Below are 27,887 nucleotides of genomic sequence, written 5' to 3'. Positions count from 1 at the left end.
AAAATGGTTAATATTGCTAATTTTGTTTATATCGAATAAAGGGTGAGTCAAAACGCAAGTAGTGATATTTTCGATAGTGATATAAAATACAGGTTGTTCCATTTGAAATTTCTGAAAAAAAAATGTACTTGCGTTTTGACTCACCCTGTATTCGATATAAAGAAAATTAGCAATATCAACAATTCTTAAAATTTTTCACAATCAACAAAAAAATATGGCACCAATAAACCATTGCTGTTGTGCTTATTTTTATTTATACAAAAATTTTCATAGAAAATTGGTTATACCTTTGTAAAAGCCCTATATAACATAACACACCTTTATATTTTTATGATGGGGAAGTTAAGAGGATTTCGAATATAAAATAAAATATAGGGATGTTCCATTTAAAAAAAAAACATAAGTTTGGTCTGCCACTATGTTGTCGAACACCCTGTAACATTCTAACTAATTTTGTAATGTGAAGCTCAAAGTTGGCTACAATTTTTGTTTAACTTTTGTTGCTATCTATTACTACAGCGGATCTACTGAGCTCTATCACATTAATCAATCACCCTAAATATTGAATTTAAAATTATTTTAAGACGAAAAATTTTTTTTTCATTATTTTTTAAACAACAGAAATGTCTGGCAATTATAATTCATATTTCTAATAATGAATGACAAAAAATTTTTTCGTCTTAAAATAATTTTAAATTCGATATACTTAAGTTGGAAACATATGGGAAACTTTTTTATTATTAATTTTACGAAAAAAAGTTATTCTTTATAAAAAGTTCTGCATGTCCCAAAACCTAAGATTCAATTATCAGATATCAAATTTTCTCAATATTATAGAGGTATGTCAAAAAATATGAATTTCGGTCAAGGGTAAAGTACCTTTATTTCTCTCAATATCGAAAATTCTTATGATAAAAAGTTGTTTGGAATTAAAACTAAGATCAAATATGCAATTACATGCTTCTAACTGAAAAAAAAAATTAAATTTTTTTCTCAAATTTATGGATACCCAACATCGTTTTTAATTATTACAAATATGATAACTCGTTTATTATTCATTTTACGAAAAAAAGCTATTCTTCATAAAAAGCTTTGCATGGTCTAAAATCTAAGACACAACCATGATATATCAACTTTTATTAATTTTATACGAGGTGTATCAAAAAATATGAAATTCGCTCAAGATTATAGTATCTTTATATTTCACAATATTTCAATTAGAAGGATGTAATTGCATATTGAAACATAGTTTTTAATTCTAAACAACTATTTTTAATAACCATTTTCAATATTGTGAAAAATAAAGGTACTTTACTCTTGACTGAAATTCATATTTTTTGACATACCTCGTATAAAATTAATAAATGTGCTATCTGATGGTTGCATCTTAGGTCTTAGGACATACAGAGCTTTTCATAAAGAATACCTTTTTTTCGTAAAAGTAATAATAAAAGAGTTATCGTATGTGTAATAAATAAAAACGAAGTATCAATAAATTTGAGAAAAATTTGGAATTTTTTTTTCCAATTAGAAGCATGTAATTGCATATTTGATCTTAGTTTTTATTTCCAAACAACTTTTCATAATAAGAATTTTCGATATTGAAAGAAATAAAGGTAATTTACTCTTGAACGAAGTTAATATTTTTTGACATACCTCGTATAATATTGACAAAATTTGATATTTGATTATTGAATCTTAGGTTTTAGAGCATGCAGAACTTTTTATAAAGAATAACTTTTTTTCGTAAAATGAATAAAAAAAAAGTTTCCCATGTTTCCAACTTAATTAGACACGCTGTATTTACCTGTACAAGTGTGCTGCGCAGTAATGAACATAACCTGTATCAGTAGCCAGATGGCCGGTACGGTGTTCGAGGAATCATAGGGAATAATATATTAAAGAACCAGTTGTCTTAAAATACTTGTTTTTCCGACGTTGTTCTCGTACTGGTCCAATACTTGTACAGTTGTAAGTCGCATTTTCAAGAGTGAAAAGAAAGTGTCAAAGTTGTGGATACATTGTCTCAAGGAAAATTAATCCAAGGAAGAGATTGAGTTTGTACTAAAAAATATAGTTAGGAAAAATTAGAGGGAGATACGATAAAATATGAAGTCAGAAAAAATTGAGTAGAGCGACTGTAGATAGCAATTGAGTGAATCCCCCGTCGCATGACGACGGGCAAAATCACTAGTTGTATTATAAATGGTCGCTAGCTGAAATTTTATGGTTTCATCACTAATAATAATCAATTAATAGTTAAGTTAATATTAATATTAAACAGTATAAATGACATTTGTACAAACCTAAAACTTTCAAGCTGATAGAATACGATTTTGCTTCGCCAACACCATTACTCACTTCACATGTATAACTTCCCTCATCATCAAAATCAACAACCTTTATTATAAGAGATTTTCCATAGTTGCCTTGTGTTATTCGATCCGAACTTTGTACCAGTTTCCCACCTTTCTTCCACACCGTCTGCGGTAGAGGTCTAAAATACGAACGATTAGGAAAGAGGAACACTTGAAATGAAGAGAGAATACTGGATGAAAATACTTACGTTCCACCAAATATACAGAATAGTTCAGCACGTTTTCCTCTGTAAGCGACTTCGTTCTTCCTTGTGACGTATTGGAGTACAGGTTCATGTTTGTTCTGTGAAGCGGAGACCCCAGAAGAGACCACATTTAGCAATACCCTATTGCCGTATTTGTATTCATACTTTGTAGGTGATGTAGCAGCACAAGCGTACATAAAATTATCAGTGACATCAGCTTTGGTTAAATTTGAGAACCACAAGTTTCCTTCTGGATCTAGAGTCATACGTGAGCTATTAATAGTTTTGAAACCTCCGTTTGTATATAAGAAAATCCAATGTACAATTGGCTTTGGCCAACCGTCCGGTGGTTGACAGGTCAGTTTAAACGGTTCTCCTTCGTTGCCAGTCAATGTGAGAGGTTGCGTCGCTTTGAAAGAATTGAGCTCTGCTTTTCGCATGAATACTGAATTGGAAGTAGCAATTCCATATTGGTTTTCAGCAAAACACTGATACTGACCAAGATCCACGTCAGATGGTTTGGTTATCGACAAAGTACCACGACCCATCTGCTGCGATATTCTGTCATCGTATGTTTGCCAGGCAAACGGTTTTCCGTTCTTTATCCAGTAGTATCTAAAAAAATAAATATAATATTAAACAATCCACGTAAAATAAACAAGAAATGGGATCCAATCTTTAGGATCAAATATGAAAATTATGATACTTCTATGAATATCTGATCTTAAAATATCAGAATAATTGCATGGAACTGATATTACATTTGATTGGAATGATTATATTTTTACCTAAAAACTTTTGACGTTTGACATACTTGGCCATGGTGTTGTAGGCATCAGCCACGCTGTGGCTGAAAAGATGTTTTACGCCCTATTTTTCTTCTTCACGTGCCATATCAGAATTATCCGACGTTAGCGATCACCATTTCGAAGGCTTCTCGATCTTCTGCATTATGGAATAATTGTCCAGCATTTGGTATCTGAGTACATTCTCGAATGTTTTTTAACCAAGAAACTTGTTTTTTTCCTACACCTCTACGGCCCTCTATTTTGCCTTTAAGGATCAGTTTTAATATTTTATATCGACTTCCCCTCACTATATGTCCCATATAAGACATTTTTCGATGTTTAACAGTCTTCAGCAGTTCTCTATCTTTGTTGACCCTCCTTAGTTCTTCTTCATTAGTTGTCCTTGCTTTCCAAGGTATCTTCAGCATTCGTCTATGAATCCACATTTCCAATGCTTCAATTCTGTTCATGATCGATACTTTTAGCGTCCACACTTCTGCACTATACAAAAGTACGGACCAACCATAGCACTTAACCATTCTTTGTCTTAGTTCCAAACTGAGATTATTATTGCAAAGAAATGACTTTATTTTCATAAAAGTAGTTTTAGTCATTGCTATTCTACGTTTTATTTCTATGTCTGGATCTAGTTGGTCCGTTATCACAGTTCCCAAATATGTCATTTTGTGAACTTTCTCAACTTGGACTCCGTTTAATTGAAGCTTTGCATCGGGATGTGAGTCACGACTAAACACTAAAAATTTGGTTTTGAGTTTATTTTAATGCCCATTTCTTCTCCTACCTCGTGAATACGATCAAGCAGAATTTGGAGACCTTCAATATTATCTGACAGAATTACTGTATCGTCTGCATATCTAATCACATTAAGTAGTTCCTCGTTGATTTTTATTCAATATGGCTGTCTCTCAAGTGCCTTTTTAAATAACTGGTCCGAGTAAACATTGAACAATGTTGGCGACAAAATGCACCCTTGTCTGACTCCTCGTTGTATGGAGATTTCATCGGTGTAGTTATCTCCAATTTTTATGATAGCAGTTTGATTCCAGTACAAATTTTTAATGACACGAATATCCTTGTCATCTATTCCGATATTTTTCAGTATTTGCATTAATTTTACATGCTGTACTTGATCGAATGCCTTTTCGAAGTCCACGAAACATGCAAATACATCTTTTCTTTGGTCACGGCATTTTTGTAATAGGATGTTAAGCTCAAAAAGTGCCTCCCTGGTTCCCATAGCATTTCTAAAACCAATCTTCGAGATCTTCGCATTTGCGTCTAATTCTGTTGTGAAGTATTCTTAGGAAAATCTTAAGAGTGTGGCTCATTAGGCTAATTAATAGATATTCTGAGCATTTTCTTGCATTGTGTTTTTAGGTATTGCGACAAAGATGGATTTGAGCCAATCTGTGGGAATCACTCCGGTGTTATAGATTGAATTAAAAAATTTTAGGCCTCTGTCGCGGAGGAATAAAAGGAAATAGGGTCCAATATGTAAATCTCGAGTAAGTAATATTAAACGTGTTAAATTTTTAACATGCAAAGAATAATCTTATATTTTTTGCTATATGATTTAAATACCTAATTCTCCACCTCAATGTTAAACTGTTCCTTAATCCAACTCTCACTAGTTATCCCTAAGTTTTCGTCCCTCTCAATACAGACAATTATTCTCTCAGCCTCTATTGAGTGCCACTCTCCGCTGGGGGCCCATAAATCTCTTCTACTATGACCCGTCGAAGAGTAAACACGCTTGGACCTTTCTTTTGGGTACCATTACCGTTGAACAAACGCTCTTATTCTCTATGCAATAGTCTAAGAGGATAATTCGATACAAAATAATCACGGATCCCTTAAAAACATTTAAAAATCATACACGAACTATTTAATCTGCGAGTGAAACCGGCACATGTGTTAAATCAAAACGCGAACAGTGATAAGTGACACAGGACTTGGTAAGATTTTTATAAACTTATAATATTGTCTGTTTATTATAACCCTCTCTTTTTCACTTGAACCAGCAACCAATAATACTAACCAAACATAATAATTTCATTATATACAGGCCTTTATTGTCCAACTTGTTTATACTTACTTTGGAGCGGGTTCTCCGATTGCTTCGCATTCTATATAAAACGGTTTATCATTTTCACCGCTAGATTCTACTTGAAAAAGAACTTCGTCGGTAGGGGGTTGCTTAACGATATACGGAGGTGAGGGAACTAAAAATATTCGTTAAAAGCATTTCTTTCAAACCCATCAAAACTGTCGACTTACCTTCTCTAGCTATTGTCCAAGTACAGTACAGCGTCAATATGAGAAAACAATCTAGACTATATTTCATTTTTATGAATTGGTATATCTGAAACAAAAAAAAATATATGAAAAGCTTATTGCCACGGACAATTTTTTGTTCATAAATAACTATAAAACTACTATGGCAGAAAAGTACTATGGCATTTTATTTATATATTCATCAGAGACCCCATTTCCTACATCAAAAGATAGGAGTAGAAAAAGAGGGATAAGAAATAGATGAAGAATAATTGATGGATTCAACCGTTACTTGTTGGAAATTCATACATTACATCATACATTAATTCATTCCACAGTAATATTGAGTTTATAATAGAAACAGAACAGAATCAGTCGATAAATTTTCTAGATTTAAAAATTGCCAGACTGCAAAGCAAACATGAGTTTTCCGTATTCGATAAACCCACCCATACTGATACAACTATACTGTCGTCCTCAAATAAAACGCGGTATGTGCAGCTAACTTAAAACCGAGAAATCGGCTCTCAAAGTTTTTTCTCAGGACTCTATATGTTTTGACAACTTTTTAACGCAAAATATGTTCTAGTGATAGTTGAACATTACTTAAAAATATATTCTTAAAAAAAATAATGTTTTTATTAAAGCTGTAAATAAAAAGTCATATACCGCGTTTTAATTGAGCAGCGGACATATTGCTGGATCAGAAATAGTGCCGTATCTGCATTTTATTTACAAATAGGATTTTTTACAAGGAAGAATAGTTGTCAAAAAAAGAAAAATAAACAGCTTATATTGTTTATTATATACGCAAAATACATACCTACATGTCATAAATGTTCAAAATACAAATAATCGTAATGTTTCAAAAATGAAAAAATAATTGTTTAAACGCGGCAAATACACGATACTCGCTAGCACATACCGCTTTTTAGTTGAGTACTCTGTAGATACCGCATTTTAATTAAGCAACTATTGAAATTTAGCACATACGTCATATTCCAATTTGTTTATTTTGGTAGTAAATAAAATGATACAGCTTTCAGACATTGTAGAAGCATAAATAAGGTCGCAAGGAAACCACGTATAACAAAAACTCGATTTTCAATTTTTTTTGCAGATACCGCGTTTTAATTGAGGATGGCAGTATACACAATTCATCATTCCATCCTATACAACATAAATCAACAGCCTACCACAGCATCTTACATAGATTGAAAGAAATTCCCATGTCAAAATCTAACTTCGAGATAGAATTGAACATCATTAAGCAAATAGCGGTAAACAATGGGTACAACGAACAAATAATTAACAAAATTTTAAACCAAAAACTCTATAAGAAAGCCCTAAAATTAATCTTCCGCTACCATAGAAAAAACCCAGCACCTTCTGCTCTATCACATATACAGGCAAGATATCAAGAAAAATAGTCAAATACAAACCTTCCAAAAGAAAGGAATAACACCAGCTTTCAGAACTAACAACAACTTAAGCAAATACATTAAGAATAATAAGAGCCAAAAGAAAAAGCAATAACAGAGTGCTGTTTACAAACTGACATGTGACGACTGTCTAAAAACTTACATCGGTCAAACTGACAGAACCTTTGACAAACGGATAGCAGAACACAAACGGGCTTTCAACAATATACAAAAGAGATTCTACGTGCGCACTTCGCCTTCTAGATTATAATCATTTTTTTAATGAACAGTTTCTAATTCTTCATATTCAAAATAAAGGCCTTAAGCTATCTTTATTAGAATCTATGGAAATTAATAAATTAAAAAATACAGCTATAATTCTGAATAGAAACTCTTTAATTCCTGGGTTTTTCGGTCTGATAAATAAAACACGTTGTTATGGCTTAAACGTTTCGGCTACTTGCCATTTTCAATAAGCACTTTAATTAATAATAATAACCATTACATAAACAGAGCACTAAAATTTACATTGCACTTGTTGGTTTGGCGTTTTGTTGTGGAATGCGAGCTTGACTCTTGAAAACATATTAGTGATATAACGAATATTCGTATTCGCATTCGCGAATATTCGCATATTTTTGCATATTCGCATTCGTATTCGCATTCGGGAAATTTGTGCGAATGTTTTGCGAATATAAATATCAGAAAAAAAATAATTTGAAGATAATATTAGGTTAATAACATCAAAATCTATTAATTTCTCATCTTTTTTTTATTAAGAAATGGTAACTTTACCTTGTATAATCACATTATCAGCCTTCACTTTATTTTATTATTTGGTATTATGTAGTAAAGCTTAAGATTCAGATTGATTTATACTAAAATATCAATTAACGTTTCATTATAAATTTATAAAACATGTCAAATATAGACACAAATTAAAAAAAAAACAGAATATTCGCATTCGCATCCGCATTCGCGAATGTCGGCAGCAGATATTCGCATTCGCATTCGCGAATGTTCAAAAAATGACATTCGTTACATCACTAAAACATATGGCAGAATTCAAATTGCCGTCCGTTAAGGGCCGTATTTAAAATATTTGCCAATGATACATTTATAAAAATAAAATAAATTTATTAAATTATGATATATATTGGAGAGATCCTTGACGTCAGTTTTGTTATTTACACAATTTTGATCTTTCTTTATATGAATCATCTCTAATATACATCTTTTGTTATAGATTTGTTCTTTTTCTAAAATCTGTACATTTTCCAAATCAAAAACATGGTTATTTTCTATGGAATGTTTGGCTAATGCTGTAGTGTTTACTTTGTTGGTTTGTACACAATGTTTGTGTGCAACAACCCTTCTATGTATACAGTGATTAGAGCCACCTCAGAAAATTTTACTTTTGTTTAATAATGGTATGTACGTTTTTTCTTTATACGGTCCACGTTGCCTTTGAAACTTTAGAAATGGATGCTATGTTTCTGTTGGAGTGATTAGTATTGAATATTAAAGTTTTTATTTCTGCTATTTTCCTTGGTGAGATGTCTTTGGATTTCCCATGATGTTCTGGTACAACTACTGTAACGAACGCGCAATTTTTACTACATTCACAAAATATAGTATAGGACTGTCAGAATATCACTAGAGAGCAATAGAAACTCACAAAGTTTATTATAACTCTAAACACCAAGAATACAAAATAATAGGCACACGAGTTGCAAGCTAGGCTGGGCAGCACTGACAAGCAATGGCATCTGAGTCACGCATTGCCACACATGCATGTTGCCACTATTGTCAGACTATTTATTGCACTTTCATAAAGTGTAACAAGACAGCCAAATGGAAACAAATTAATTAATATATGGTACAGCTCAATTATACAGGGTGAGTCATGAGGAACTGTACATACTCGTACCTCTTATAGACCCAAACGAACTAATTTTTTAAAGTCGGACCTGATTTTTTCTAGTTTGAATAAATCAGTTGATTAGGCGGTAATAGTGTAACGATTGACCAAAATAAGAGACACATCGATCTGACCGTTCAAAAATTATGACGAATACAAATTTTCTTTCAAAATGCGAAACTCGCCCTGTATATTACAAAACAATGGGAGCAGACACTTTTTAATGGTCATTTGTTATTCACCATAGGAGCCTCTATACAAGGTAGGAGTATGTACAGTTCCTCATGACTCACCCTGTATACCCTTCCTCTAAAACATTGAAGTTTATTAGGTGGCTCTAATAATATGATCACCCACTGTATATTGATGTGTTTGCCCAATGTATGTCGAATTGCAGTTTTTACAATTTACTCTATAAACAACATCTGACTGCTGGTCCTTAGTAATAATGAGTTAAAATTTTGAAATACATTGACCCGATGTTTTAGACGCTTTATGTCCAACATTGATATATTTTGCAAACATTCTCGACATTTGTTCGGAAAATTCATTAATATATGGTAGAAATATATAGCGTTTATTTGGGTTTGTGATATTACTATTGATATTGTTAGGTGAAGTTTGGATTTGATTTTGAGTGGTATTGGAATTTGATTGGTTGTTGATGATATATCTTCTTTTTTAATTAGAGGGTTGTAAAATTCTGGCGGATAATTATTTTTTCTAAAATATCTTTAACTCTTCTCTGATTTTCGGAATGGTATTGTGGGCTAGATAGCTTAATTGCTCTATCCGTTAGACTGAATATAACACTTCTTTTATGACTTACCGGTGCGTTGGTATTGTAGTTTAAATATCTTCCAGACTTCTTTTGTAAACCAGTTGGTAGTTATAAGTCGGTTATTGCTGTTATACTCCAAACTTAAATCGAGAAAATTAATTTTGTTGTTTTCTTCCATTTCATAAGTAAATTGAATGTTATTATGGAAGTTATTGAAAGTTTGAAGGGTATACTCGATTTCATGATCCGGAATGCATAGTAGGCAGTCATCAACATATCATTTGTAGAAGTGTATATTGTATTTTAATTTAGAGATGACTGTTGTCTCTAATATTTCCATGACCAATTTGCTATTGGTGCTGATATAGGCGAACCCATAGCTACTCCAGAAATCTGAGAAGAGTATTCATTTCGACATACATTGAGCGAACACATCAATATATACATAGAAGGGTTGTTGCACACAAACATAGTGTACAAACCAACAAAGTAAACACTACAGCATTAGCCAAACATTCCATAGAAAATAACCATGTTTTGATTTTGAAAATGTACAGGTTTTAGAAAATAACAAATCTAGGTATAACAAAAGATGTATATTGGAGATGATTCATATATCAAAAGAAAGATCAAAACAGTCAAATATCAGGAAATGGCCAGGAAATAACAAAACGATATAATTCTGAATGACCAAATTGAGACAAACAGCTCCCCACTCCTCAACCTATTCAGTTTAGAGACTTTAAAATGCAGACACATAATAAAATAAATCGAGAAACGCACTCTGCCGAAAGAGCTGTAGTGACATTAAGTTATAATAAATTTTGTGGAAGTTTTGAAAACAAACAGTGTTTTATTGTTAGATACGATGAAGAATAGGTAAGTATAAATTATAAAAATTGTAAAACATTTGTAAAATTATTTAAAGTAAATTAGTGACGCGTGGCATTTTAGGTGTGAAATATAAATTTAGAAAATAATCACAATTAACCTTATCTAAAATCCGGTCCTGGCAGTGTATTATTTACAAGGCATCTACCATCGCGCATCATTCATACTTGAAATTAGATTCAAAATAATTAATCTCATTATGATCAGTCTCCCGAACTAAAGTCAGTGTATTAACTCCTACACAAACTGGACCGTTTTGAAATTTGAAAGCTTTGATTTATTGCTTCATACAATGTATTCACCTTGTTGAAATTATTACAAAATATATAAATACAGTGGATGACCAAATTATTAGTCACCTGGTAAATTTTAACTGTTTGGTGAAGAACATTTATAAACTAAGTTATAAAATATATGTAGACGTTTGCTTATATTTTGTTTTTGTCACAACATATGGAATAGAATAGATAATTAAAGCTGTAAGAACTATTAAAAATTTGCCAAACCTTAATCCAAGTGAAATTTTTGGAGTTGGAAATATCCAACTAAATTAGTGAAACCAAACAAATTATAAACACTACCGTGCTGGTCGCAGCCGCAGCTTATGATGAGGAAGAGTTCTGAACTGAGCAAGAGAAGAGCCAGTCAGAGTTGCCAGATGTGATTTTATAAATCCCTCACTTAGAAACTGAAATTCCCCCAAATTGAAGCTCAAATCCTCCAAATTTAAATTTTTGCCGCATTTTAATAAATTAGTAGTCAAATGTAGAGAAACAGTAAACCAAAATTATACTACTTATCAACAGAGGGCGCTTGAAATAATTCATAGGTCCTATCGTCTTCGATTATATGAGAGTAGAATATACAATTCTATGTACATTCGCAAATTTAATTTACCATGACCCCTTAAAACCCTATACATTTCCTCCCCAAAAAATCCGACAACCATTTCTGCTTATAAAAATTCCCCCAAAATTGTAGGAAAATACCCCAATGTGGCAACCCTGCAGCCAGTGCTGCCAGGTGACATGAACCATTTTGCGGTAGGTGATAGAATTCAGGGATTTTACCAATGTCTTTTAGGTGATTCCCCGCAAATTCAACTCACAATGCATTCTTAATAATCTCGACTACCACTGCTACATCATAGGCGTGCGAATGATTAAATTTTATAATGTCTCATATTCTATAAAAATTATAAAACTCAGAAACAAAAAAATCTCAGATAGATTGTCATCAATCAAATATTATTATGTATCCTTTAATTTAAAAAATGCGGTAGAATCAGGTGTTAAAACGGTAGATCGAGATGGAAAACGCGTCTCGATGGCTGATATAACTATGGATATTAGGAAGTGTAAATTTTGGATTAAGCAGTTATCACACCAGATGAAGACGACATCAGTTTTATGATTAGGAAAGTAGACATAGTACACAAGAAATGCAATGACGATAACCCTGAACAAAACTAACACTATAATACTCAACAGCAAAAAGCAACAATATAAGACAACTGGGAAACAACTCAGGAAGATATAAATAATACACATGAGCTGAATATAAATACGAGATTGTATAAGAAAACTGAACTCACTGGCATAACATAAGAGCGTTACTAGAAAAACAAAAAAACGGGCACCCCTAAAAATGAGTCATTTTTATGTCTCCTATCTCCTAAACCTGTTGTCTGATTTAAGTAAATTTTTAATATGTTATAGACTTATTCTTTAACAATATCTCTGTAATAATATTGTTGCTACACAAGAAATTTTCATTGTATACCGGGTGTACGAATCAAACTGTGTTTTTTTTTCTCAAAGTTCGCAACACCCTGTGGACTGTGGAATAGTCTAGCATTTATAAAATACTGAAATTAAAACTCAACTATAGCCTCAGGTTTTCTTAACATTCTGTTTTTTGATTCATTCGCTTATGTTGGATAATATAAAAGTTAGGTACTTTAACAACTAGACATGTTCTTCATCGGTACAGGGTGTTTCTAAATAAGTGCGACAAACTTTAAGGGGCAATTCTGCATGAAAAAATAATGACCGTTTGCTTTATAAACATATGTCCGCAAATGCTTCGTTTCCGAGATACGGGATGTTAAATTTTTTCTTACAAACAGACGATTTATTTATTGCCCTAAAACCGGTTGAGATATGCAAATCAAATTTGATAGGTTTTAAGAGATAGTTATTGTGCATTTTTTGACATGCAATTAAGAATTTTACATTCACTATTGGCGCACATACGGGTAATATGACCGATCATATTACCCGTATGCACGCCAATGGTGAATATAAAATTCTGGTACTATCTCGGAAACGAAGCATTTGCGGACATACGATTATAAAGCCAACTGTCATTATTTTTTAATGCAGAATTACCCCTTAAAGTTTGTCGCACTTATTTAGAAACATCCTGTACTGATGAAGAACATGGATAGTTGTTAAAGTACGGATAGTTGTTAAAGTACTTACCTTTTGTATTATCCTACATAAGCGAATGAATAAAAAAACAAAACGTTAAGAAAACCTGAGGCTGTAGTTGCGGTTTAATTTCAGTAGGTACATAATTTATTAAAAATGATTTAAAACGCTGCATGTTTATAAAAGGAAATATCATTTTTATCCGAAGGATTTGTATTCCATCGAAGAATATTGCAGGGAGCTATAAGGCTAAGGCCACACGGGCGATAATTTACGGCGCCGTAAGAGTAGTAAACCTGACGAGGCATTGGTTGACTAACTCCTATTTCATCTACAATTAGTGGAGGAGTTAGTCAACCAATTTTGGCCACACGTTTGGCCTTTCGCTAATGGTCACACATTTATTAATCTGGACCTCGGAGGTAAACTATTCTATGTCATTTCGAGCAACTGTGTTAAGCCTGTGTTTGCAACAAAGTTTAGAGCACTTAGGATGTTAATAAAAATCTGATATATCCCATAATTGGGATAGAGACAATATGACCATATTTTAATGATAATACGGGGGTCGGCAAAAGTCAGGCAACGTTCTCAAAAAATCAGCATAAGTCATACAACGCTGTCGAAAAAGATTAAAACGAAGCATTAGTGATGTTGAAAAAGTAACTATTCGTTATAAAGTACTCGTTACTTACGAATACCGAAAGTAACGATTACTATACAGAGAGGCAAATCGTCTTTGATTACTCTGATTACTTCGTTACTTCGTATCAATCGTATTAGAGCGAGTAACGACTATTGTATCTACTTTGATTACTCTGATTACTTCGTTACTTCGTACTAATCGTATCAGAGCGAGTAACGACTATTGTATCTACTTGATTACTTCGTATCAGAGCGAGTAACGACTATTGTAGCTACTTTGATTACTCTGACTACTTCGTACCAATCGTATCAGAGCGAGAAACGATTATTGTATCTACTTTGATAACTCTGATTACTTCGTTACTTCGTACCAATCGTATCAGAGCGAGTAACGACTACGACTATTGTAGTTGTTATATCGGAATACCTATACAAAATACCTATCTACTGAGAAATACGATTTTCGATATGATTACCGGTACTCAAATACAAAAGTAACAAAAGTAATCATAGTAATCAAATCATTTTTATCCCTTAAACAGATCGGTGAAGGTCGTTGTTATATCGGAATACCTATACAAAATACCTACCTACTGAGAAATACGATTCTTGATATGATTACCGGTACTCAAATACAAAAGTAACAAAAGTAATCATAGTAATCAAAGTAACGAATACTGTAAATGATTACTTTATACAAAAGTAACGATTTGTAACGAATACTCGAAAGTAACTATAATCAACATCACTACGAAGCATGTTCGTGCTTCAAACAGTTGTGTCAGGGTCATGTTAGCACGTGGTGCGTGCGGGAGTACCTTAATGTTCATTTTGAAAAATGTATAGGCACCTCTGTGATTTCTTCCTGTGGGGCCTTCTCAAGGACCGCGTTTTTACAAGAGGGCCATGCATCTTCTTCCCCACCTCCGAACTGCAATTTGAAATCTTCGCGGACAGCTTGACGTGCTTCGCCGGACCTGCCTCTCCGTTGCAGTAAATGCATTGATCAAGATGGGTATCAATTTGAACACTTATACTATATTCACAATCAAAATGCAGTAGAAATAAACAAACCAAAACACGTTGAATGTTACGAGGAGCACCCTCGAATCATGATTTACAACGTATAAACTTTGTAAATCATGATTTGAGGTTTATACAATGTATATACATTAAAAATCATAATTTGGGAGTGCTCCTCGTAACATTGAAGTGTCTTGGTTTGTTTATTTCTACTGCAACTTAATTTAAGTTGCAGTAGAAATAAACAAACCAAGACACTTCAATGTTACTGTATATAACCAATTTGTATAATCCAACTAATAAATTAAGTGGATTAAAGGAACTTGTTCAAAATAACACCATGTCGACATAGTGTAGTTTACCTCCGAGGTCCAGAAATATGGAATACCAAATCATTAACCCTTAAACGCCCAACCTTTTTTAGGTTCCATGTACGCCCAAGGGTGGGTAAAAAATGTCCACCTCGAAAATAGCTAATATATTTATTGAGAGTTGTTAGAAATTGATTAAACTTAAGAATCTTGTGCTTAATAAACACAGCATCTTCTAAAATATTAATATAAACAATTTACAAACCTTACAACAAAATTACAATGTACATCAAAATTAAGATATCAGTAAAAGCCAGCAATTCAGATTTGTCGATTTTCTCCACATTCTTCCTTTCAACTTCCTCATTGGAGGATAATTATGTAGATTATGTAATTATACGTCGATAATTATATGGATTATCTTCCTGCCAACGAGAAATTATATAGAAACCTTTAGTAACAAGTTTTACTAAGGATGTACTTTTTATGCCCGCCCATATTTAACTCAAGATGCTAGTTTTATTTTCAAAAATATCGGTAGAACCAAATTAACATTCGATAAAGGGCTGTCTTTTTAACAATAAATAATTTTATAAACATTTTTAAACACGTAATAAATATGTTACAAAGGAATACGCATTAGGTGGACATTTTTTACCCACCCTTGGGCGTTTAAGGGTTAAAAGTGGCGCAACGTTTATTTATTTAACAGCTTTATAGAAATTGACTTCATTTGCGGCAAAATGCAAAAATTGTATACAAAAGCTGCACTCCTAGTCTTCAAAATAAATTTTTTGATTTTTATCGATAGGACACTCTGATCAAAAGATATCGAATTTTTACCGTCGAGTTGATGCAATTTTTATTTAAAAATTGATTTCGCGCGTAACTGGCATTCAAAATCGCCAGTCGCTTCAAGCGTTGTTTTTGAGAGAACGGTTCATTCTACACAAAAAGTGCTGATAGACGGAGAGGCAGCGCTGAAAAATCTCTTTGAAGTTACTAAAGCTAGATTTTTCACAGTTGATTACTGTGAGTGTGTAGAGAAACATACTGCGGTCGGTCAAGCGAAACGTAGAACAGGGGTTACTGAGAGGGTATCAAAGTTGCTTTCCTAAGAAGGTAATAATTATTTCCATTTACTAAGGCTGAAAATCAGTACACACATTCTAAATTAAATATAAATAAAAGTTATTATAGTCGGTCAGCTGTATGACGGGACAGAGCCGGTCGGTCGACCCCAATACTCGATTGAGAAAATGAAGCATTTTGGCTCGCAATTTTTTCGTCCAGCATGGATTTACTTGAAATTTTCACAGAAGGTAGGGAATAGTCCAAGGATCATTTTACATATCATGCCGCTATCATACGCTAAAACCTTGGGGCTGGTTGCCACCCCATCTCGGGGGCGGGAATTATTTATTACATTTTAACAATGTAATTCGATGGAAAAAGTGATTCCAAGAAAAAAATGTTTTTTACATTTTCTTCGTAAAACTAATATTTTTCGAGTTAGGCTACGGCTCCACGGGCTGGAAATTGACGCTAGCAGTAGCCGCAAAACGAACTTAAGGTTCCACGGAACGGAATAGGAATAGCCGAACTGAACCGACTACGCACAAGTCCTGTAGTCGGTACAGTTCGGCTATTCCTATTCCGTTCTGCGGAACCTTAAGTTCGTTTTGCGGCTACTGCTAGCGTCAATTTCCAGCCCGTGGAGCCGTAGCCTTATTCGCGCTTGAAAATAACAGTTTTTCGACGAAAAAATCGACTTTTTTAGAGTGTTTTCTGAGAATACCTCGAAAAATATTCTGTATATTTTTGGCGATAAAAAGTTTCTTCAAAAATGATTTTGTAGGATTTTTAAAGAGCTCGAAAAAGGGGGTGTTTGCTGGTAAATAAAGGTTTTAAACAGCTATATCTGGCTAACTATTCACTGTAAGGAAAATCTATGTACAGAGTACTTTTAGCCATTAAAAAAGCTACAATTTAGTACTTTATAATTTTTTTCGTATCTTCAGTATTTTCGGAGATATTTTGAAGTAAAAGGTGAAAAATACTAAATTGCAAAAAATCAATTTTTCTTTAAACTCCAATTTTTCCAAAATTAGGCATTTGAAATAGGTCAAACTGCTTGAGTGTATTGATAATATAAATATAAAAAGAACTACAGAAAGGTGAAGACCAATTTTGAATTAGGAAGGTAGTTAGGAGGTTGTTTTCACTGATTTTTTCGTAGAGAAAAGCGGGTACCGACTTTTTTTATTGTAAGTCGCTTAATTTTCATGCTAGAAACTTTTTATTATTTTTTTTGAAAGGTCTAATTGAATACTTGGAAACAAGATTATTTAAGTTTTCCTCGAAAACTGCAAATTTTTCCCATTATTTGGCTTTGAATATTTCAAATTATGCATTTGACGAAAAAAGCTAAACTTTAACATGCCGTATCTCGATTTTTATGGGTCTTAAAGATATTATTGGAAAAGAATTTGGTTTGTGTTACTAAAAGATACAATTTTGATATCTACAGTTTTTTTTTATTAAATGGATATTTTTCAACGTATTCTCAAAAAACTCTCTAAAAAAGTCGATTTTTTCGTCGAAAAACTGTTATTTTTAAGCGCGAATAACTCGAAAAATATTAGTTTTGCGAAGAAAATGTAAAACATTTTTTTCTTAGAATCACATTTTCCATCGAATTACATGGTTAAAATGTAATAAGAAATTCCCACCCCCGAGATGGGGTGGCAACCACCCTCAAGGTTTTAGCGTATGATAGCGGCATGATATATAAAATGATCCTTGGACTATTCCCTACCTTCTGTGAAAATTTCAAGTAAATCCATGCTGGACGAAAAAATTGCGAGCCAAAATGCTTGATTTCCTCAATCGACTATTAGGGCCGACCGACCGGCTCTGTCCCGTCATACAGCTGACCGACTATAATACTTTTATTTATATTTAATTTAGAATGTGTGTACTGATTTTCTATGCTACCCGCGAGCTGCTTGATAATATCAAATATAGAAAGATGGCCTATTTTGGATACGTAGTAAGGGGAGACCGGTATAATATTCTTCAACTTATTATGATGGGTAAAATCGAAGGACGCAGAGGAATTGGTAGAAAGCAGGCCTCTTGGTTGAAGAATATCCGGGAGTGGACAGGAATAAAGAAAGCAGAACACCTATTTAGAATAGCTCGAGACAGAGACAGTTTCGCCATGTTAATCGCCAACGTCAAGGGGACTTGATAGGGCACGTTAAGAAGAAGAAGTACTGATTTTCAGCCTTAGTACATAAATGGAAATAATTACCTTCGTAGGAAAGCAACTTCACTTGACCGACCGCAGTATGTTTCTCTACACACTCACAGTAATCCACTGTGAAAAATCTAGCTTTAGTAAATTCAAAGAGATTTTTCAGCGCTGCCTCTTGGTCTGTAATGAACATTCTTCTTCAAAATTATCTCAGCTATATTTTTTCTATGGCGTACCGATTTTTGGTAAATTGATACGCCCCCCCCCCCTAAAAGGGGGTTTTAAGGGGAACCTGAGGATAGGAGTAGCAAACTTTTTTACATCTTTTTTGGGGCCACAAAATTGACATTCTCAGCAAAATTCAGCTTGTCCGTATAATTTTTACAGGTTCAGTGGCATTTTAAAAAGATTAAGGAGTCTCAAATAATAAAATAACGAAATACAGTAAAACCTCCGTTAACCGAAATAATTGGGGGGGGGGAGAGATACCATTTCGGATAACAAGAATTTCAGTTAAAAATACCATTGTTTTTTGTATTCTTCTTGTATCAAATTACATAGTATTGGAGAGATATATCTACAAAACATAGTTGTCAAAGGAAAATACAACAGAAAATAGAAGATTTCTTAAAAAAACACTCTAAACATGCTCATTCTTCTTAATTTTATTGCTTTTTTAAAATTTACTTTTTATTGACGAAATTATTGAAACTGTCAGCCATTTCGGTTAAACGGTGTTTCGGTTAACGGAGTTTTAATGTAATAACTACGAATAGTTCTTAAGGTCGACAAAATGACTCAACTCAAAAATAAGAGCAATACCTGCAATGCATTAATATGAACCCCTCCCTCAGTTGATAACTTTTATAAACAAACATTCTAATCAGTTTGTGCCATATATGATACATAATTTATTAAAAAAGATTTATGTAAAGGCTGCATGTTTATACAAAGAAAGATAATTGTTATCAGAAGAATTTGTATTCTATCGAAGAATAGTGCAAGGATCTGTAATGGTCACGCATTTTTAAATATGGCATATGAAATCACTATGCAAAATGAATCATTAATTTTCATTTTTGTCGCTATTAATCACAATCACCAATATTCGCTATTTCTAAAAATACCACTTTGGGGACTCGCCTTTCAGTTATAAATAAATATTAATAACAGCTTTTATGATTATTACATAATTTTAAGTTTAATTTAAATATAAACTATCAACTCTAGGCGATGTCTCAATATAATTAACATACTAGACATGACATTACACAGTATAGTGATCCTTGCAAATATATTTCAGAAAACAGTTACATTGAGCACTGTTTCCCCTCCGTCTGTTACAAATACGAGAAAAAGAAAAATCATAGAACAATTTAAATAAATAATATTATTAAGATGGGGAATTGTGAGGATTATTTAATTCATAGAGATTCTGACCAATAGAAACCTACAAGAATAAAAATTACAGTGACATTAATGACAATTAACGTTTTACAACTTGTCACAGAGAACAAAAGAAAAAGGTTTAGCAAATATTCAGGCGAAGATATCAATAAAATATTAGTTAAAATGATTTAAAAAGACAGTTTTATTCATGAAATAATCTAACCGAATTACTCTCGACCTCGAATTATCGATTCGTGTTGTCCTCGTGACACTTTGACATAAAACTGTCAAAGTATCACTCGGGATAAAATCGATAATTTTAGAGCTCTCGTGTAATTCTACCGATAATTTAATTTTGCAGGTAGAACCCTCAATTATAAAATATTTTAAGTTTGCTACTTTAACTTCATGTGAAGTAGAAAGAAGTTTTTCCGCGTATAAACAATTATTATCAGAAAGAGACAGTTTTTCTCTAAAAAATTTAGAAAAAACATTTAATAATATAATACAGGGTGAGTCATGAGGAACTGTACATACTCCTACCTCGTATAGAGGCTCCTATGGGGAATAAGAAATGACCATTAAAAAGTGTCTGCTCCCATTGTTTAATAATATACAGGGCGAGTTTCGCATTTTGACAGAAATTTGCATTCGTCATAATTTTTGAACGGTCAGATCGATGTGTCTCTTATTTTGGCCAATCGTTACACTATTACCACCTAATCAACTAATTTATTCAAACTAGAAAAAAATCATGTCCGGCTTTAAAAAAATTAGTTCGTTTGGGTCTTAGAAAAAATTTCACCCTGTATACGCTTTTTGAAAACTCTAATATGAATTTTACAAATTAGACAAATAGGCAATTAAAATGGCATATTTATTTTTTTCCCCACACGATTACTTAATTTTTTATTAAAAAATCAAATTTGTCAAAATCGGAATTTTAACCTAAAAATGAAAAAAAAATGAACTCACGGTTTAACTCGCTACAACTCTGTTCCATTTTAATATTTTTTTTTCTGAAATTTTTACAGCACATACCTCTTACCATTGTGAAGACTATGAAAATTGTTGTAGACTTTCAGTCTTCTTCTTGTAAAAGTTGCAAACTTGTAAATCGCAAAAATTAGGTGGAAAAATTTTAAATTTATCAATTTGATCACGTCCATGTTAAACTATAGAGTCCAAAAGAAGTGTTATGGGAAGTTTTAGATGTAGACGTGTTATAGAAAAAAAAATGGTAAAACTTTTAATTTTAAGAAAAACGTTGTTTTTGTAAATTAATTTTTGTAAAAAAAGTTAATTTTTTTAAATCTATGCAAAAACTTTGCCAAACTTTTTATGCATAGTCAAATTTGATTTTTTAATAAAAAAATAAATAGGCCATTTTAATTGCCTATTTGTCTTATTTGTAAAATTCATATTAGAGTTTTCAAAAAACGTATACAAGGTGAAATTTTTCCTAAGACCCAAACAAACTAATTTTTTAAATCCGGGCCTGATTTTTTTCTAGTTTGAATAAATCAGTTGATTGGGTGATAACATAAATTAAATATTTGTTCAAAAAAAATTCATTTTTGTAATAAAAGTTATTTTTATTTTAATCTATGGTTCACTTTACCAAACTTTTAATTATTCATAGTCAAATTTGATTTTTTTTATAAAAAATTAAGTAATCGTGTAGGGAAAAAATAAATATGCCATTTTAATTGCCTATTTGTCTAATTTGTAAAAATCATATTAGAGTTTTCAAAAAGCGTATACAGGGTGAAAGACCAAAACGAACTTATTTTTTAAATCCGGGCCTGATTTTTTTCTTGTTTGAATAAATCAGTTGATTGGTGGTAACATAAATTAAATATTTGTTAAAAAAAATTAATTTTGGTAATAAAAGTTAATTTTGTTAAATCTATGGTTCACTTTACCAAACTTTTAATTCATAATCAAATTTGATTTTTTTATAAAAAATTAAGCAATCGTGTGCGGAAAAAAATTAATATGTTATTTTAATTGCCTATTTGTCTAATTTGTAAAATTCATATTAGAGTTTTCAAAAAGCTTATACAGGGTGAAATTTTTTCTAAGACCAAAACGAACTAATTTTTTTAAAGCCGGACCTGATTTTTTTCTAGTTTGAATAAATCAGTTGATTAGGTGGCAATAGTGTAACGATTGACCAAAATAAGAGACACATCGATCTGACCGTTCAAAAATTATGACGAATAAAAATTTCTGTCAAAATGCGAAACTCGCCATGTATATTATTAAACAATGGGAGCAGACACTTTTTAATGGTCATTTGTTATTCCCCATAGGGGCCTCTATACGAGGTAGGAGTATGTACAGTTCCTCATGGCTCACCCTGTACCTAATATGTAGTTTTAACTGTAATAATAATTTAATAAAGAATGATGATGATGATAATGAATATAAAGAATAACTGAATATAATGATGTAGGTAATAGAAATTTCAATAAATATTTTTGTGAATTTAGCAAAAAATAAATTAAATACCTTCAATACAAGGATTACTGGGTTTTTATTTATACGCATTACATGCATAAAAGCCAATTTTAGTGCATATTTCAACTGTTTTTTGTGCACATTTGCATGTATATTTTCGAATTTTTTAAGTGCATATTTCCCGAGCTATATTTATAACTCAAATGTAGCGACCAAGAAGAACCATTTTTTGTTTTGAAGTACGGTTTTAACTTTTTACTTCCTTTACCCGATTTTAAATTTAAAATCAACCACAACCTTTGCGTAAATACTGTCTAAAATAATATTTATTATGTTATTTTCGTAATATGCAAATCACAACTAAATTTTTGACGCGGCAAAACCGCAATCGGAACAAGCATGACTACCAGCCCGTCAAAAATCCCTGTTTTGAAGAAACCCAAAAGGTCTTAAATAACCGGAAAAATCACAAAGCGCCGGGTATGGACGAGATACTAGCAGAATTTCTGAAATATTGGGGGAGATGCACTACATCTCCAAATCCACCAGTTAATAACGCATATCGCACCTTGAAAACCATATGGCAATATCTGCAATTTTTTCGTGAAATAACCTTTGAATGCAGTCTACAGGAAAAAAATCTATTTTTTAATGCTATATAGAAGCATCTGCAAAAAATTTTAAGTTCGGCACCAGAAAGATACATCCCTATGGCTTTTTTTCAAAAATCGATTCTTCTTTTTATACCATCAGTATCACTCTACGGTTCTAAAATTGGAACAAAAACTCAGATCTCTATGGCAATATGTGCAAAATGTGACCCACGCTCGTAAAATAAAAGCAAGATGTACTAAGGAAAAATCCTTTGAATGCAACAAAACATAGAGTGCTGCATAGATACTCCAGGGAAATAAGGTTTTTGTCGGGACACTTGAGCAGCCAGGTTGCAAATGGATTTTTTGGGTACTATATACCTAATACATTATAAATACGAAAATGCCCGTCACAGTTCGGACGAGAAACTTAGTTATTAACAAATAACGGTCAAAAATGGCAGTTTTTTCGTTTAAATCGCTACAGGTAAAAATAGGGTAATTATATATATTATTTAGAGTAATCGCATTATAGTAGATCAACCAAGGTTAAAAATGGCACTTTTTGAATTTTGGTCCGATCATTTTTTGCTGCGGAAATTGCAATATAAAACTAAAATTTCAAAAATAAAAAATGTGCTATAACTTTTGCGAAAATGGCCTAAAGACTTTCATATTGCAAGAAAAGTTGCGTCAAATATTCCATATAATGCACAAAAAATTTTAAGACCATTTGTCAATTAGTTTAAATTTTATTCAATTTGCTTATCGCAAAGAGCTTTTCTTTTGCAATGGTATTGTTCAGTAAATAATAATGACATAGCAATTCTGTGAAAACCACATGCAAGAAGAATAGTTATATTTTCAAAGTGTTGAAAAAAATCATTAAAAAGTCGTTTTTATCACTCCGAAAAAAGTTTAGTAAAATAGAGTCATTTTTGGCTTATAAACAATATGAATAGCTTTGTTAATGTTGACTATAGAGTAAATCTACTTTAGGATTTCAAAAGCTGTGATTTTTATACGAATTTTCAGATAAAAACATTTTGCCTAGGTTAATTAGGCTCAAAGTTAGCCACTTTTATTATTTAATTCGCAGTTACTTCTATAAACATCAAATTCTCCTGTAACAGTGTTAGTTACCATACTACTCCGAAACGGCTTGGCCGATTTTTATGAAATTTTACACGTATATCCTATAGGACGGAGAAGAGGTTTTAATCTATTTTTTATACCCATAAGTTATAAGGGGGTTGTCCCCCTGACATTTTTTTTTATTTTTTTGGACAAAATTATGTACCTTAATTTTATATGATGTAGAATTAAAAAATACATACAACCCTTAATTTTCACTCTTTTATCACCAACCGCTATTTGGTAATAGCCATCTACATATTTACATCTATAAAATTCTCCTGTCACAGTGTTACTTTCCATACTTCTCCGAGACCGCTTGACCGATTTTTATGAAATTATATATGTATATTCGGTAGGTCTTAGAATCGGTCGTAATCTATTTTTCATATCCCTGAGTGATAAGGGGAGTTCCCCCTAACATTTTGTAATGTTAGGTGGGGATGTGTGTACATAACGTACTCTATAAGACTACCAGTACATATAAATTTAAAAAATTATGATCAAAATCCATCAACAAGCTCCGGCGATATTAATCGCAGCATACGTTTGCAGAATCAGATTTATCTTTTCAGTGCACGGATTTTAATAATTCCCCTCCACCGACAACGAATTAATTCCGTTCGGACGCCATTTTTAAAACTTTATTAACCACCCTGTTGAGGTTCAAAGTTTACTCAAACTTTTACACATAAACTATATATCTTCAACTTCAAAATAGCTCTAGTTAGGTTGCTTAATTGTTATAAACAAAGTAGCCGTTAATTAAATAAAAAAAGTGGCTTACTTTGACCGTAATTAACCTAGGCAAAAATTTTGTCTTTGAAAATTCGTATAAAAATACCAGTTTTTCAAATCCCATTGCAGTTTTAGCCTGCAGTCAATATTAACAAAGTTATTCAAATTGTTTATGAGCCAAAAATGACTTTACTTTAGTAAAATGTTTTCTGAGTGATAAAAATGACTTTTTAATGATTTTTTTAAATACGTTGAAAATAATACTATTCTTCTTTAACGTTGTTTTCACAGAATTGCTATATGATTATTATTTTCTGAACAATAACATTTCGAAAAAAAAGCTCTTTGCGATAAACAAATTGAATAAAAGTTAAACTAATTGACAAATCTTCTTAAAATTTTTTATGTATTGTATGGACTGTTTGACTCACCTTTTCGTGCAATATGAAAGTATTAAATTTATTTTCGCAAAAGTTATAGCAAATTTTTTATTTTCTAAATCTTAGTTTTATTTTGCAATATCCGAAGCAACAAATGAACAGACCAAAATTCAAAAAAGCGCTATTTTAAACCTTGGCTGATCTACTAAAAGAAAAATATTATAAATAAGATATTTAATTACCCTATTTTTACCTGAAGCGATTTAAACGAAAAAACTTCCATTTTTTACCCTTATTTGTTAATAGTTAAATTTCTCGTCCAAACTGTGACGGGCGTTTTTGTATTTATAATGTGTTAGGTATATAGTACTCAAAAAACCCATTTGCAACCTGGCTGCTCAAGTGTCCCGAACATGGTATATTTTTGCCTTATTTCCCTGGTGTAAGAGATTTCATTGCAACACTGGAAATAAGCGACAAGACTATAACAAATTAATATAAAACATCGTACTGCAGATGGGTTTTTCCCAAAAGAAAAGCGAGGAGCTCATAAGAATGGAAAAAGAATCAACGAAGTCGTGAAACAAAACAAAACGATTTACATCGAGTCCATTCCTAGAGTGGAATCTCACTACCTAAGGAAACAAACTACCAGATAATTCGTCAGCGATGACAGAACTCTTGCTGATATTCATCGCGATTATATAAAATTTTGCAAAGAAAGAGGTTCGGTATTCGGAAATTACGCTACGATGATGACCATATTTCACACGGCGGAATGGGACGTTTCGATGCCGCCGGTTCATCGCCGGCCGTTTCGATGCCGCCGGTTCATCGCCAGTCAATTTCATCGCCGTCATATCTCGCATTTCCTATAATTCCTAATTAATACTAAAAATAACTAATAATTGTAACTGTCGAAAATTCGGAAATATATCAGATAGCGATTAATTGACTGGCGATGAATCGGCCGGCCATCGAACTGGCGGCATCGAAACGGCGGCGATGAAACGTCCTAGACCCTTCACACGGAATTTAATATAGACTCCTTTAAGCCCAAAAATACCTTTGCTTGCCGTGAGAAAGTTACAGAAATTAATTAGATAAATCGACAGTGGAACTCAATAGGAAAGAGAAATAAATGACTTAAAATCTGCAAAATCCAACACTTGCATCACTGCTTGTTTTGATTTACAATCATTACTACCGACGCCTTCATGCGAATTCTCTTTATTTTATTACAAAAGGAGATTATCAACATTATTTAATTTCACAATTTTTTACCTGACCACAAATGCAGGACACTTCTGTCTTTGGTTCGAGCGAATTGCTAATCGTGATTCAAATGAAATAGCGTCGTTCCTGTTACAATTTCTGAGGAAGCATGCCAGGGAAAAAGAAATAATATTATATTCAGATAACTACTGTGGGCAAAATAAGAACAAGTATATTGTCTATCTTTATCAATATGCAGTACAGAAATTGAACATACCTAAAATTACCCACAAATTTTTGATAACGGGTCACTCCCAAAATACGGTAGATAACGTGCATTTTTTGATTGAGAAACAAAAAAAAAGGCTTTAAAAGATGACCAAGTTACGTGGCTGCGCAATGGTTCACAGTAGTTCAAACAGCGAACAAACCAGGTGAACCTTATAAAATTAATCAAAGGTGTACATCGGATATATTGGACTTTAAAAAACGATGTACGGAAATGGGAAACAATTATAACATTGACGAAGAAGGAAATCAGGTCGTCTGGAATGACATAAGATGAGCTAGGTGGAGAAGACATTTAAAAATAAGTTTCAGGTTAAGGCAAGCTTCAACGATACAGAGTTCAGAACCATTAGTATAAGGCAAAAACAACGAGGGATTGTGGCTAATATGGAACTAAGTAAAGCATATTCGCATCCACCAGGAATATGCAATCTCAAAAACAACATTAGACTCTCACTATGTAAGGCTAATGTTATTCAAGAGCACTATCATAGATTTTATGCAGATTTACACGTGACCAATGCAACAATAGAAACCGAACAGACAGATTATAATATGCAAGACTTTGATTAAGTGTTAACACTAAAAATTTGTAATAAATGAGTACAATCTTAAATAAAAAAAAACTATTATTTGATATGCATTTTTACTGCGTCATTTGCGAAAATTGATATATTTTTTAAAACCATATGGCCTTATGTGCTAAAATACCTATTTACGGGAGGAAATTTTATGTACTTCTTAATTTATATAAAAATATGCAAAATTAAAGACAATTATACCAAATATCAGGTTTGTAGCTTAATTTTTGGAGCTACAGGAAATAAAATTAACTTTACAAAAACTTAAAATGCTCATAACTCGATATTATGATTTTTGCAGTTACTGCCCTATGGTTTTCAAGGTGCGATATATGGTTAGAAGAAAAGATACCAGCAAGATGGATGGAAAACATTATAGTGCCCATGCACAAAAAGGGGACAAAACAAAATGCGCGAATTATAGAGGAATTTCACTCCTAAACACGGCATATAAAATCCTCTCAAACATCATTCTAAAGGGTCGTTTAAACACAGCGATAAATCAAACAACTTATCAAGGTCAATCGAGTTGTTGCAACTTATCATTGTGTGTAAACGGTGCATCGCACAACTTATCAAAGTTGGAATTGGGTTGAAGGTGGTATCGCATTGAATCGCAGCGTCTAAACAGCGTTTCAACTTGTCATCACAACTAGTTGCTGTGACTTATCGTTGTGTTTAAACGACGCTTTAGTAGACTAACCCCTTATGCTGAAAATGTCCTAGGAGAATATCAAGCCGGTTTTAGAGCAAACAGGTCAACAATAGATCAACTA

At 32.4% G+C, this 27,887-nt stretch overlaps 1 protein-coding gene across 3 annotated transcripts in view; it reads right to left on the bottom strand.

Moving 5' to 3' along the window:
• The window catches only part of LOC114339791 (neuroglian), a 128,912-nt gene that overhangs the window by 39,202 nt on the left and 61,823 nt on the right, over nt 1-27,887 (bottom strand). For all 3 annotated transcript variants that reach the window (XM_050663395.1, XM_050663394.1, XM_050663396.1), the window contains exons 2-5: nt 5,650-5,734; nt 5,468-5,594; nt 2,567-3,178; nt 2,307-2,497 (exon numbers count right to left, since the gene is read on the bottom strand). In XM_050663395.1, the coding sequence (XP_050519352.1) occupies nt 2,307-2,497; nt 2,567-3,178; nt 5,468-5,594; nt 5,650-5,716 (997 nt within the window). In that variant the 5' untranslated portion in view covers nt 5,717-5,734. The remainder of the gene's footprint in view (nt 1-2,306; nt 2,498-2,566; nt 3,179-5,467; nt 5,595-5,649; nt 5,735-27,887) is intronic.

This window comes from Diabrotica virgifera, chromosome 10, assembly GCF_917563875.1.
Source record: "Diabrotica virgifera virgifera chromosome 10, PGI_DIABVI_V3a".
NCBI lineage: Eukaryota > Metazoa > Arthropoda > Insecta > Coleoptera > Chrysomelidae > Diabrotica > Diabrotica virgifera.
The sequence above is the reverse complement of the archived record's forward strand: the minus strand, read 5'-3'. Positions and strand labels throughout refer to the sequence as shown.